The sequence below is a fragment of the Salvelinus namaycush genome, chromosome 4 (genome assembly GCF_016432855.1).
Source record: "Salvelinus namaycush isolate Seneca chromosome 4, SaNama_1.0, whole genome shotgun sequence".
Lineage (NCBI taxonomy): Eukaryota > Metazoa > Chordata > Actinopteri > Salmoniformes > Salmonidae > Salvelinus > Salvelinus namaycush.
In genome coordinates this window covers 21,132,728-21,146,175 of record NC_052310.1, presented here as the reverse complement: position 1 = coordinate 21,146,175, position 13,448 = coordinate 21,132,728, and the positions used below count along the sequence as shown (strand labels likewise).

The 13,448-nt window shown below is 43.6% G+C and overlaps 1 protein-coding gene across 1 annotated transcript in view; it reads right to left on the bottom strand.

Moving 5' to 3' along the window:
• LOC120045777 (zinc finger protein 385C-like) overlaps window positions 1–13,448 on the bottom strand; it is a 75,776-nt gene that overhangs the window by 4,997 nt on the left and 57,331 nt on the right. Inside the window, exons 4-6 of the mRNA XM_038990707.1 lie at window positions 12,856–12,984; window positions 11,374–11,481; window positions 8,996–9,182 (exon numbers count right to left, since the gene is read on the bottom strand). Coding sequence (XP_038846635.1) covers window positions 8,996–9,182; window positions 11,374–11,481; window positions 12,856–12,984 — 424 coding nt within the window. The remainder of the gene's footprint in view (window positions 1–8,995; window positions 9,183–11,373; window positions 11,482–12,855; window positions 12,985–13,448) is intronic.

Genomic DNA, 13,448 nt, shown 5'->3' with positions numbered 1-13,448 from the left:
AGAGTTATCATACATGTGGTATTCACATACAAACAGGGATTGAGGTTAAATTGTCTTCCGACAGGTGGCTTCAGTCTTACACAGCATTAGTCCCTCACCTGACTCTAGTCTCTATCTGACGTAAGACAATGGGGTTAGAGCTACATGGGGGGAGAAAGGCCAGCATTCATTTGGCAACTATATCAGGCAGCATAAGACAGTGGATTCAAGTGAGAGCTGGATTAAATTAAAAACACTGGCAGATGTAAATTCTGTTTACTGAGAGCATTGCTCAACACTGGTATTTTTTTATTTAACCTTTATTTAACTAGGCAAGTCAGTTAAGAACAAATTCTTATTTACAATGACAGCCTACCCCAGGCAAACCCTAACTTGGACGACGCTGGGCCAATTGTGCACCGCCCTATGGTACTCCCAATCACGTCCGGTTGTGATACAGCCTGAAATCAAACCAGGGTCTGTAGTGACGCCTCTAGCACTGAGATGCAGTGCCTTAGACCGCTACGCCACTCAGGAGCCCTGGTAGCCTGTTCAGCCTCTCTCTACAGTACCTGTCTCTCTAGATACATACATAGATAGAATTGATTTGATCATTTAAAATGATTATTTAAAATAAGTGTGTCTACATTTCTTTTTTTCCCCACCTTTATTAAACCAGGTAGGCTAGTTGAGAACAAGTTCTCATTTGCAACTGCGACCTGGCCAAGATAAAGCAAAGCAGTTCGACACATACAACAACACAGAGTTACACATGGAATAAACAAACATACAATCAATAATACAGTAGAAAAATCTATATACAGCAATAAATAGGCCATGATGGCGAAGTATTTACAATATAGCAATTAAACACTGGAATGGTAGAATGTGCAGAAGATTAATGTGCAAGTAGAGATACTGGGGTGCAAAGGAGCAAGATAAATAAATAAATACAGTATGTGTAACGTCTGTAGAGTGATGGGTGTGGAGTCAGACGCAGAGAGCAGAAGGTTGACGGGAAAAACGCTTTAATGTCCTTTAGCACAGTAACCAGTTACAAACATGGGTGAAGCACAAAACACAGGCGCAACAAACCCAAAACCATAGTTACTAAAATACCGGACAGCGAAAACCCAAAAGAACACAAACACCACTAACGTGAAATAACAACAAGCCCGCACAAACACCAGCGGGATAAACGAACTTAAATAACACCCATCCCAAAACCCCAACAAGGAACAGGTGAAAACAATTAGACAAAAACAAACGAAAAGCTGTTTACAGATGAGCTATGTACAGGTGCAGTGATCTGTGAGCTGTTCTGACAGCTGGTGTTTAAAGCTAGTGAGGGAGGTAAGAGTCTCCAGCTTCAGTGGTTTTTGCAGTTCGTTCCAGTCATTGGCAGCAGAGAACTGGAAGGAGAGGCAGTCAAAGGAAGAATTGGCTTTGGGGATGACCAGTGAGATATACCTGCTGGAGCGCGTGCCACGGGTGGGTGCTGCTATGGTGACCAGTGAGCTGAGATAAGGTGGGGCTTTACCTAGCAGAGGCTTGTAGATGACCTGGAGCCAGTGGGTTTGGCGCCGAGTATGAAGCGAGGGCCAGCAACGGAGAGTGTACAGGTCGCAGTGGTGGGTAGTATATGGGGCTTTGATGACAAAATGGATGGCACTGTGATAGACTGCATCCAATGTATTGAGTAGGGTATTGGAGGCTATTTTGTTTTACGAGGGTATGTTTGGCAGCATGAGTGAAGGATGCTTTGTTGCGAAATAGGAAGCCAATTCTAGATTTAATTTTGGATTGGGGATGTTTAATGTGAGTCTGGAAGGAGAGTTTACAGTCTAACCAGACACCTAGGTATTTGTTGTTGTCCACATATTCTAAGTCAGAACCGTCCAGAGGAGTGATGCTGGACGGGCGGGCAGGTGCGGGCAGCGATCGGTTGAAGAGCATGCATTTAGTTTTACTTGCATTTAAGAGCAGTTGCAGGCCACGGAAGGAGAGTTGTATGGCATTGAAGCTCATCTGGAGGTTAGTTAACACAGTGTCCAAAGAAGGGCCAGAGGTATACAGAATGGTGTCGTCTGCGTAGAGGTAGATCAAAGAATCACCAGTAGCAAGAGCGACATCATTGATGTATACAGAGAAGAGAGTCGGCCCGAGAATTGAACCCTGTAGCACCCCCATAGAGACTGCCAGAGGTACGGACCACAGGCCCTCCGATTTGACACACTGAACTCTATCAGAGAAGTAGTTGGTGAAACAGGTGAGGCAATCATTTGGGAAACCAAGGCTGTTGAGTCTGCCAATAAGAATGTTGTGATTGACAGAGTCGAAAGCCTTAGCCAGGTCGATGAATATGGCTGCACAGCAATGTCTCTTATCGATGGCGGTTATAATATCGTTTAGGACCTTGAGCGTGGCTGAGGTGCACCCATGACCAGCTCTGAAACCAGATTGCATAGCGGAGAAGGTACGGTGGGATTCGAAATGGTCGGTAATCTGTTTGTTAACTTGGCTTTCAAAGACCTTAGAAAGGCAGGGTAGAATAGATATAGGTCTGTAGCAGTTTGGGTCTAGAGTGTCTCCCCCTTTGAAGAGGGGGATGGTCTCAGCTTTCCAATCTATGGGAATCTCAGACGATACGAAAGAGATGTTGAACAGGCTAGTAATAGGGGTTGCAACAATTTCGGCAGATCATTTTAGAAAGAGAGGGTCCAGATTGACTAGCCCGGCTGATTTGTATGGGTCCAGATTTTGCAGCTTTTTCAGAACATCAGCTATCTGGATTTGGGTGAAGGAGAAGTGGGGGAGGTTTGGGCGAGTTGCTGTGGGGAGCGCAGGGCTGTTGACCGGGGTAGGGGTAGCCAGGTGGAAAGCATGGCCTGCCGTAGAAAAATGCTTATTGAAATTCTCAATTATAGTGGATTTATCGGTTGTAGCAGTTTTCCTAGCCTCAGTGCATTGGGCAGCTGGGAGGAGGTGCTCTTATTCTCCATGGACTTTACAGTGTCCCAGAACTTCTTCAGTTTGTGCTACAGGATGCAAATTTATGCTTGAAAAAGCTAGCCTTAGCGATCCTAACTGCATGTGTATATTTGTTCCTAACTTCCCTGAAAAGTTGCATATCACGGGGGCTGTTCGATGCTAATGCAGAACGCCACATAATGTTTTTGTGCTGGTCAAAGGGCAGTCAGGTCTGGAGAGAACCAAGAGCTTCTCTGTTCCTGGTTCTAAATTTTTTGGAATGGGGCATGCTTATTTAAGATGGTGAGGAAGGCACTTTTAAAGAATAACCAGGCATCCTTCTGACGGGATGAGGTCAATATCCTTCCAGGATACCCGGGCCAGGTCAATTAGAAAGGCCTGCTCGCTGAAGTGTTTTAGGGAGCGTTTGACAGTGATGAGGGGTGGTCGTTTGACCGCAAACCCATTACGGATGCAGGCAATGAAGCAGTGATCGCTGAGATCTTGGTTGAAAACAGCAGAGGTGTATTTGGAGGGCAAGTTGGTTAGGATGATATCTATGAGGGTGCCCGTGTTTACGGATTTGAGGTTGTACCTGGTGGGTTCATTGATAATTTGTGTGAGATTGAGGGCATCAAGCTGAGATTGTAGGATGGCCGGGGAGTTAAGCATGTCACAGTTTAGGTCACTAGCAGCACGAGCTCTGAAGATAGATGGAGGGCAATCAATTCACATATGGTGTCCAGGGCACAGCTGGGGGCAGAGGGTGGTCTATAGCAAGCTGCAAAAGTGAGAGACTTGTTTCTGGAAAGATGGCATTTTAAAAGTAGAAGTTTGAATTGTTTGGGTACAGACCTGGATAGTAAGACAGAACTCTGCAGGCTATCTCTGCAGTAGATTCCAACACCGCCCCCTTTGGCAGTTCTATCGTGTCGGAAAATGTTATAGTTAGGGAACAGAAATTTCAGGCTGGCTGGAGACACGGCGATTCAGACAGATAGCAGGCCGGGGCTAGCAAGCTAGCAGAAGGGCCTTAGAGGGAGAAAGGGCCTAGCATGGGCTAGCTCCAGGCTAATTGGTGCTTGCTCCGGGACTGACGTTAGCCAGTACTCGGATAGCAGCTAGCTAGCTGCGAATATCCAGGTGAAAAATGGCCAGAGCTTGCAGTAGGAATCCGGGGATATGGAGAGAAAATAGGTCCGATTAGCTCTGGTTTGAGTCGCGTTGTACAAACCGGCGAGAGCTTTCCGAGCTAAAGGTTAGCTGATGACCGATAGCAGTGGTTAGCTGACTACTAGCTAGGAGCTAGTGAGCTGGCTAGCTTCTGTTGGGGGATTCTGGATTCGAGGTGAATAATACTTTAGAAAAAACAGATCTGCACCACATTGAGTGAGGCGTGTTGCAGGAAAGTGTTTTGAATTTGGGTTTTCGAAAAATATATAAAAAAGATATGCGAAGAAAAATATATAAAAATATATATACACGGGACACGACAAGACGAGGACAAAAGAGGACTGCTACGCCATCTTGGATTTCTACATCTCTCTGTTTGTTGTTCTCTGAATATTTCATTTCAATTCAATATACTTTATTGACATGGAATGTACAACACTTACAGTGCCTTCAGAAAGTATTCATTCCCCTCGACTTATTCCACATTTTGTTGTGGGTCACTAAGAGCATTCCACACCTGGATTTGCATTATTATTATTATTTTCTATTCTTCAAGCTCTGGCAAATTGGTTCTTGATCATTGCTAGACAACCATTTACAGGTCATGCCATAGATTTTCAAGTAGATTTACTCTACCAGTCAAAAGTTTTGGACACACCTACTAATTCAAGGGTTTTTCTTTATTTTTTACTATGTTCTACATTGTAGAATAATAGTGAAGACATCAAAACTATGAAATAACACATATGGAATCATGTAGTAATCAAACAAGTGTTAAACAAATAAAATATATTTTATATGACAGTGAGTCAGTGAACCATGTGCAAATGGCATATATAATGTCGAGATGGCCTATATTCTGACCAAATTATATATATCACTATGTTAAGCCCTGAATTAACCAGGTCTATTTGTCATATGTGATCATAGGAAGTCAGAATTTATCGTTGGTGCTCTAATATATTGCTGAAATGCCCAATTGTCTGGCTCGTTGAACTCGGGATGGCCTAGCAGTGATAGTGGTTCTTCCACATCGCTCGTTGGGGTTGATTTCAGCCTGTCCATTTGGTGATGGTAAATCACTGTTTAAACTTATTGGAAATGGACAATAAGTCAGCCATCAAGTCCGCCATCCATTAGTCAATAAGATATCATACTGACACCAAACTGATACATACTGACACTAAACCCACTTTGTCCAACTAGTTTAGAAGCCAACTTTCACATATTTCAGAGCCGACCCAAAATTCACAGCGCCTTCTGCTAAAACAATAAAAAACTTAAAACATGTAGTTACGTTCTAGCTGCGGGTCCAGTTCTGACATCATGTGTAGGCCTAGCTGAGGCAACCCAGAATCCCGAGTTTTGGCTCGATAGGTCATTCGGAGCCCGAGCAGCGACCTTAATTACTGCTGAAAATTTCCATCGGACAGAGACTTGTAGGGTCCGTCTCTATGGGGCCGAGGTGGTTTCAATGCACCTAGTATTGTGATTCTGGGACTTTTCGACATGTCGTCATTTTCGCAACGTTAAAAATGAATTGAAGATATTGCAAATGGACGAGGCTGTTTCTCGGCCTGAGAACCTTCTAGAGCCACATAACTCACCGTGCACTACCAACTTAAGCTCTAGAATAGTTTAATAAAGTTTCAGAGCTCTTTAATGGTTCGAACGGCGGTAACTATTGCAGGCTCTGTGTGTCTGTAAGCCCCACACTGTGTCACTCCATCTTGGCTGTGTGTGTGTGAGAGTACAGAAAATCACAGAAATCACGTAGAGCTCCGAAACCTGCCTTAACGGATTCGCCTTAACACGCATCAACTGGATCTATAAATACATTTTAAAAACACACATTTGTTTTAGCATCATGAAATGGACCTTGTACGATCGTAAAATACGATAGATTAATGTCTGGTTCTATTTTTCCTTCCTATGTACTTTGACGTGAAGCGGTCAAAATAGCGCTGTATTACCGTTTTCGACCTTAAATCCCACAAAATGTGCATTAACTCAAAGAGTGTTGTGGCCTCGACACCATCTTGTTTCTGGGCTAAAGTACATTTGGACACCCCTGTGCTCACTGAGTTTCGTCTTTGAAGTCTGTTCCGTTTACGAGAAACAGCCACGTCCATTTGGTTATGAAATGTCCAGTTGCCATATACAGTCAGTCGTCATATGGTGGAATTTTCCAGAACAGCAGAAATTAAAATAAAATAAATTTATATCTCGGAAACCGAGTCTCCTGGAAACTTTTTTTTTTACTTCCCGGAAGACAAGGCTTTGGGGGGCGACCTGAGGCCGTCGGCCTATTTTAATAGCGCCCGTCTAGTAAGGGACCGTCCATTTGCCCTATGAAAATCCTCATCAATCATAAGGGAGCTGCCACATGCGTCCCTTATGTAGGTTATTGTCCTGCTGAAAGTTGAATTAATCTCCCAGTGTCTGGTGGAAAGCAGACTGAACCAGGTTTTCCTCTAGGATTTTGCCTGTGCTTAGCTCCATTACGTTTATTTTTTATTATGAAAAACTCCCCAGTCCTTAACGATTACAAGCATACCCATAACATGATGCAGCCACCACTATGCTTGAAAATATGGAGAGTGCTACTCAGTAATCTGTTGTATTGGATTTGCTCCAAACATAACACTTTGTATTCAGGTAAAAAATGAATTGCTTTGTTACAGTATTACTTTAGTGTCTTATTGCAAACAAGATGCATGTATTGGAATATTTGTATTCTGTACAGGCGTCCTTCTTTTCACTCTGTCAAATAGGTTAGTATTGTGGAGTAACTACAATATTGTTGACCCATCCTCAGTTTTCTCGTATCACAACCATTAAACTCGTCCTGTTCACCGGACGTGCTACCTGTCCCAGACCTGCTGTTTTCAACTCTCTAGAGACCGCAGGAGCGGTAGAGATACTCTTAATGATCGGCTATGAAAAGCCAACTGACATTTTCTCCTGAGGTGCTGACTTGCTGCACCCTCGACAACTACTGTGATTATTATTATTTGACCATGCTGGTCATTTATGAACATTTGAACATCTTGGCCATGTTCTGTTATAATCTCCATCCGGCACAGCCAGAAGAGGACTGACCACCCCTCATAGCCTGGTTCCTCTCTAGGTTTCTTCCTAGGTTTTGGCCTTTCTAGGGAGTTTTTCCTAGCCACCGTGCTTCTACACCTGCATTGCTTGCTGTTTGGGGTTTTAGGCTGGGTTTCTGTACAGCACTTTGAGATATCAGCTGATGTACGAAGGGCTATATAATTTTTTTTTGATTTGTAACTGTTTTAAAGTCAGCATTGGCCTCACAGTGAAATCCCTGAGTAGTTTCCTTCCTCTCCGGCAACTGAGTTAGGAAGGAAGCCTGTATCTTTGTAGTGTTTGGGTGTATTCATACACCATCCAAAGTGTAATTAATAATTTCACCATGCTCAAAGGGATATTCAATGTCTGCTTTAAAAAAACAAAACTATCTACCAATAGGTGCCCTTCTTTGCGAGGCATTGGAAAACCTCCCTGGCCTTTGTGGTTGAATGTGTGTTCGAAATTCACTGCTCAACTGTGTGGGGTACAGAGATGAGGTAGTCATTCAAAAATAATGTTAAACACTATTATTGCACACAGATTGAGTCCATGCAACTTATTATATGACCAATTTTTATTCCTGAGCTTATTTAGGCTTGCCATTATAAAGGGGTTGAATACTTATTGACTCAAGACATTTCAGCTTTTCATTTTGAATTAGTTCGTCAAAATTTAGAAAAACATAATTTTACTTTGATATTATTGGGTATTGTCTGTAGGTCAGTGACAAAAACAATCTCAATCAAATCCATTTTAAATTCAGGCTGTAAAACAATACAATTTGGAAAAGTCAAGGGCTGTGAATACTTTCTGAAAGCACTGTACATTGTCAAAGTAAACATATAAAAACGATGGTCAAAGACAGGAATATACGAGACTGTTAGTAATAAATCAATAATTTCTTACCTTTCTCTCACTCTTTCTCCCTTTCTCCCTCACTGTCCCTTTCTCTCTCTCCCTTTATCTCTCCCTTTCTCTCCATTAATCAATTGCCATGGTTACCCTGGATATAAAGGCTCTATCATTATGTCATTAAATGGAATTGAATTATGGTGAACGAAGTATGGAGAGAATCAATAGAAAACAAAGATGAGTCTAGTAAATACGGCGAAGGAAGGAGCGACAGGAGATGGGGCTATTTTCAGATGAGAAAAATGGCTTGACAAATGACAAGACAAAGAGACAAAATAACAGGAAGACAAAGATACTGTTTTGATCGGTAAACGGTATGGGCAACATTTTCTGTCCACAAAATGGCACTAAAATGCAAAAAAATATTTAGAGCAGGAATGATCTCCTACCGTAACTTAGCTTTTTACGATGTCCGTGAGAAATCTGTGATCTTAAAGCGGATTCAACACAACTGTCATGAAAATGCGTTGCATGCAATGCAATCCCTAGCAGTAGCTTTCCAAACTTGGATTAAGAGTAGCTGTCTTGTCTACCTAAAATGGTTATTATGGGCAAGTTTCTGTGCTGTTTCTGTGCTGTGTTTTGCGAACAGAAAACAGGGTTACAATAAGCCTGGAATCCACACTTATTCAGTGAATTGAAACAATCGTGAAACAGAACCATAATCAATGTGAATTCCAGGATAGCTTACAACAACAGCTCCGCTCCTACACGTCAAAACGACATCCTCCGCATGCACATTCCTTGCTATGATCACTGATCTGACATGAATCCTAATTGCTGATTGCAATCAGATCTCAAGCCTTACTTCAAAGGAAGGAGGAGAGCAGGCGAGGGGGGAGCTTTTTTTCCAGACCTGGTATTTTACCTGTTCCTTCTGTGAGGCTGGGGTCCATCAGTGCTGGTAGGGACTTTTCCACTCCAGTCTTCCCCCTCTCCCTGTCTCTCTCCCTCCCTGCCATGGAGCCCTGGCCCCTCTGACGGTTCCTCTGGGCGTCCATGGATTTCAGCTTGCGTGCGTGTTTGTGGCCCTTGTAGTGAGCCTCAGCCTGGTTCTGGTCATGGAGGAGACAAAGAAACAGTATGAGAGGAGAAGAGATCCCTGGATCTCAGCATCAGAACAGCAACCAAAAATGACAAGAAATTAGCAAAGGGGAAAGGATTTTGGCAAACAACCTGGTAACTAGTTACACAGTTCATACAGTGCATTTGGAAAGTATTCAGACCCCTTGACTTTTTCCATATTTTGATACATTACAGCCTTATTCTAAAATTGATTACATTGTTTTCCACCCTCATCAATCCACACACAATACCCCATAATGACAAAGCAAAAACAGTTGGGGGTTTTTATTATTGAAAATGTATAAAAAATTTAAAACTGAAATATCACATTTACATAAGTATTCAGATCCTTTACTCAGTACATGGTTGAAGCACCTTTGGCAGCAATAACAGCCTCGAGTCTTTTTGGGTATGACGCTACAAGCTTGGCACACCTGTATTTGGGGAGTTTCTCAGATTATTCTCTGTAGATCCTCTCAAGCTCTGTCAGGTTGGATGCGGAGCATCGCTGCTCTCCAGAGATGGTCGATCAGGTTCAAGTCCGGGCTCTGGCTGGGCCACTCAAAGACATTCCGAGACTTGTCCCGAAGCCACTCCTGCGTTGTCTTGGCTGTGTGCTTAGGGTCATTGTCCTGTTGGAAGGTGAACCATCGCCCCAGTCTGAGGTCCTGAGTGCTCTGGAACAGGTTTTCATTAAGGATCTCTCTGTACTTTGCTCCGTTTATCTTTCCCTCGTTCCTGACCAGTCTCCCAGTACCTGCTGCTGAAAAATATCCCCACAGCATGATGCTGTCACCACCATGCTTCACCGTAGGGATGGTGCCTGGTTTCCTCCAGAAGTGATGCTTGGTATTCAGGCCAAAGAGTTCAATCTTGGTTTCATCAGACCAGAGAATCTTGTTTCTTATGGTCTGAGAGTCTTTAGGTGCCTTTGGCAAACTCCAAGCAGGCTGTCATGTGCCTTTTACTAAGGAGTGGCTTCCATCTTGTCACTCTACCATAAAAGCCTGATTGGTGGAGTGCTGCAGAGATGGTTGTCCTTCTGGAAGGTTCTCCCATCTCTACAGATTAAATCTGGAGCTCTGCCAGAGTGACCATTGGGTTCTTGGTCACCTCCCTGACTAAGGCCCTTCTCCCCTGATTGCTGAGTTTGGCCAGGCGGCCAGCTCTAGGATGAGTCTTGATGGTTCCAAACTTCTTCCATTCAAGAATGATGGAGGCCACTGTGTTCTTGGGGACCTTCAATGCTGCAGAAATGTTTTGGTACCCTTCCCCAGATCTGTGCCTCAACACAATCCTGTCTCGGAGCTCTACGGACAATTCCTTCGACCTCATGGCTTGGTTTTTGCTCTGACATGCACTGTCAACTGTGGGACCTTCTATAGACAGGTGTGTGCCTTTCCAAATAATGTCCAATCAATTGAATTTATCACACCTGGACTCCAATCAAGTTGTAGAAAAATCTCAAGCATGATCAATGGAACCAAGATGCACCTGAGCTCAATTTCGAGTCTCATAGCAAAGGGTCTGAATACTTATGTAAATAAGATATTTCTGTTTTTCACATTTGTATGAATTTGCAAAAAATTCAAAAAACCTGTTTTCCCTTTGTCATTATGGGGTATTGTGTGTAGATTGACGGGGGGAAATTTTAGAATAAGGCTGTAAAGTAATAAAATGTGGAAAAAGTCAAGGGGTCTGAATACTTTCCAAATGCACTGTATATATACTGTATACAGTACATCACAGCCCCATCAAGCAGTTCTTCAATTAATTGAAAAGCATAGCTTGAGCCCCAAAAATGTAATTAGTTCTCGTGAACGGAGCAGTCTACAGATGTATTGAGCATTCCCTCTGTGTTCATGTGTCTCTGTGTGCTCAGTGAGTGTGAGTGTGAGTGTCAGTTTTTGTGTGTGTGGACTGTGATGGTTCTTCTATGTGGGGATTTGGATGCCAGCAGAGAGAGGGTGTCTGGGTTTAATGCTTTTTCTGGCTGATAGGTGGAGGAAGGCTCAGCGACAACAACAACAACACAACACACACAACTTTCACAAAGATAGAGGAACAGGAGCACGCATGCGCACACACGCACACGTACACCGTCAGAGTGATGAACGATCTGACAAGAGAGGAGGATAGCTTCAGCCTGTAGTATTGTTGCAACGGAGTTGACTGACTTACGGTGGAGTTGAAGCGGAGGTGACAGATGTTGCAGGAGATGATCTGTTTCCTCTTGGGCGGTGCAACACCGAACGTGTGGTTGATAACCGCCTTCTGAACCGGGTCCATCTGTCGCACACAAAACAAGCCAGACTAAACACAAACATTACTCAGATTTAGTGGTGTCTAACTATTACATGGGTGGTCAACCAACCCTCCTGGGGAGCTACTCTCCTGTAGGCCTTTGCTCTAAAATACCTGGCTCATGTTCATCAGGGCACACAACGGAAAACTTTTAGAAAGCTTCGCAACGGAAAGGGAAAATTAGTCCAGGTATTCCCTGTTTCAGTCTGTTTGATTCCGTTTGTGGCCTCATGAACACGACCCTAATCAAGGTATGTTTGAGAAGGGCTTGAGGAAAAGCCTGCAGGGTTCATAGCTCCTCAGGAGGGTTGTTGTCCATGACCACTCCTACAACCACCCCTACAACTAAGGTCAGGGAGGATTGCACAACGCCAGACCTCGAGGGCCCTGCTGATTTCTTGATTGGCGAGAGATTTCCGAACAAAATAATTTGGTCTGATATTGTGAGGCAAAGACATAAGAAGACAGCCAGCCGACACTGCTGCCCTCCAGGACTGTAGTTGAGCATCCCTGTATGAGGCCATCAAATAGAAAAACTAACAGTCAATCATGGATCTCTCCATGTGCAGCTTCTCCATATTTGAGTGGTGTGATGTCACTTCCGCCTGCACTTGCCACAACACGCCTAATCCAAAAGATGTGACAAGGTATGTTTTGGAGTTCATAGATGTACAGTATGTGTATACATGTCATCAAGTACATAGAGGAACAGGTAATAAGATAGGAACTGGACATACTTCCGAACATTGTGTGTGTGTGTGTGTGTGTGTGTGTGTGTGTGTGTGTGTGTGTGTGTGTGTGTGTGTGTGTGTGTGTGTGTGTGTGTGTGTGTGTGTACATGAACATACGCATGAATGCTTGTGTGTGTGCTTTGGCGATATACCGTTTATACCGTATACCGGAGTATTTTGAAATACAAACGATATGATTTTCAATACCTCCCCAAAAATATATATTAAAAAAATGTGGGTTGGGGGCACCCCCGCCTAGCGGGGGCTGCAGGGGCGCGTGCTACGCCACTGCTTATAACTACAAATATAGTCGAACTATAAGAAATCAAAGATGTGTCAAATAAATTATCAAGCCTTGTGTTCCAGCTATGCATTTGGTTTGCTAACTTGCTAGCTAAGTGGCTAGATGTCAAGATCAAGCTTCTTGATTAGAACAGATACGTGCAAATCCCCTCCTGGATCAAGATCCCTGTTGCCTAAATAGTTTTGTGTGGCAAAAAAAAAATGTAATAAAAAATTGCGTATACCCCGGTATGGTACAGAAACGGTATGAAAATCTGGATACCACCCAACCCTAGTGTGTGCATGCCTGTCTACATGCATGTGTGTGTGTGTGAGAGCAGCTCACCATGTTGAAGTTGGGGAAGAGGTTGAGGGGGGAGGAGGCGTTGACGTGGAGCGGCAGGAAGTGCTTGATGTCCAGCTGGGTCTGGAGGGGCCGTCCCGGGAGGGATAGGGAGGCCAGGAGGGGGTTGGCCTGGGACAGTGTACCTGTAGAGGGTGGGTGGAAGACATACAGATGCTGAAAATCCATTGTCTTCCAACAGGTGTTGTCAATTCTACCTGACATACTATCTGGCGTAAGACAATGGGCTAAGGCTAGAATTCAACTGATACCTCTTTGCTGTATTGGTGATGTCAACTGGAGGTGATCAACACACTTCCCAAGCTACTTTGTAGACTCTGAATTCCTATCATCCTTGTGCACTCAAAGACTGACATCTTGTGGACATTTTCAATGGAAATTAATACAAAGCCACACCTCTCCTTCAAATAAATTCTGACTGCCGTATAGGGATGAGAATTCGAAATTATTTTGCTATTCGAATAATATCATGAAATTTATCCAGATAGTTGAAATACAAGTGTATTTCAGGGGCCGGTGTGTGTGTGACAGTCAGAGCGAGAGAGAGAGAGAGAGAGAGAGAGAAAATCCAAACC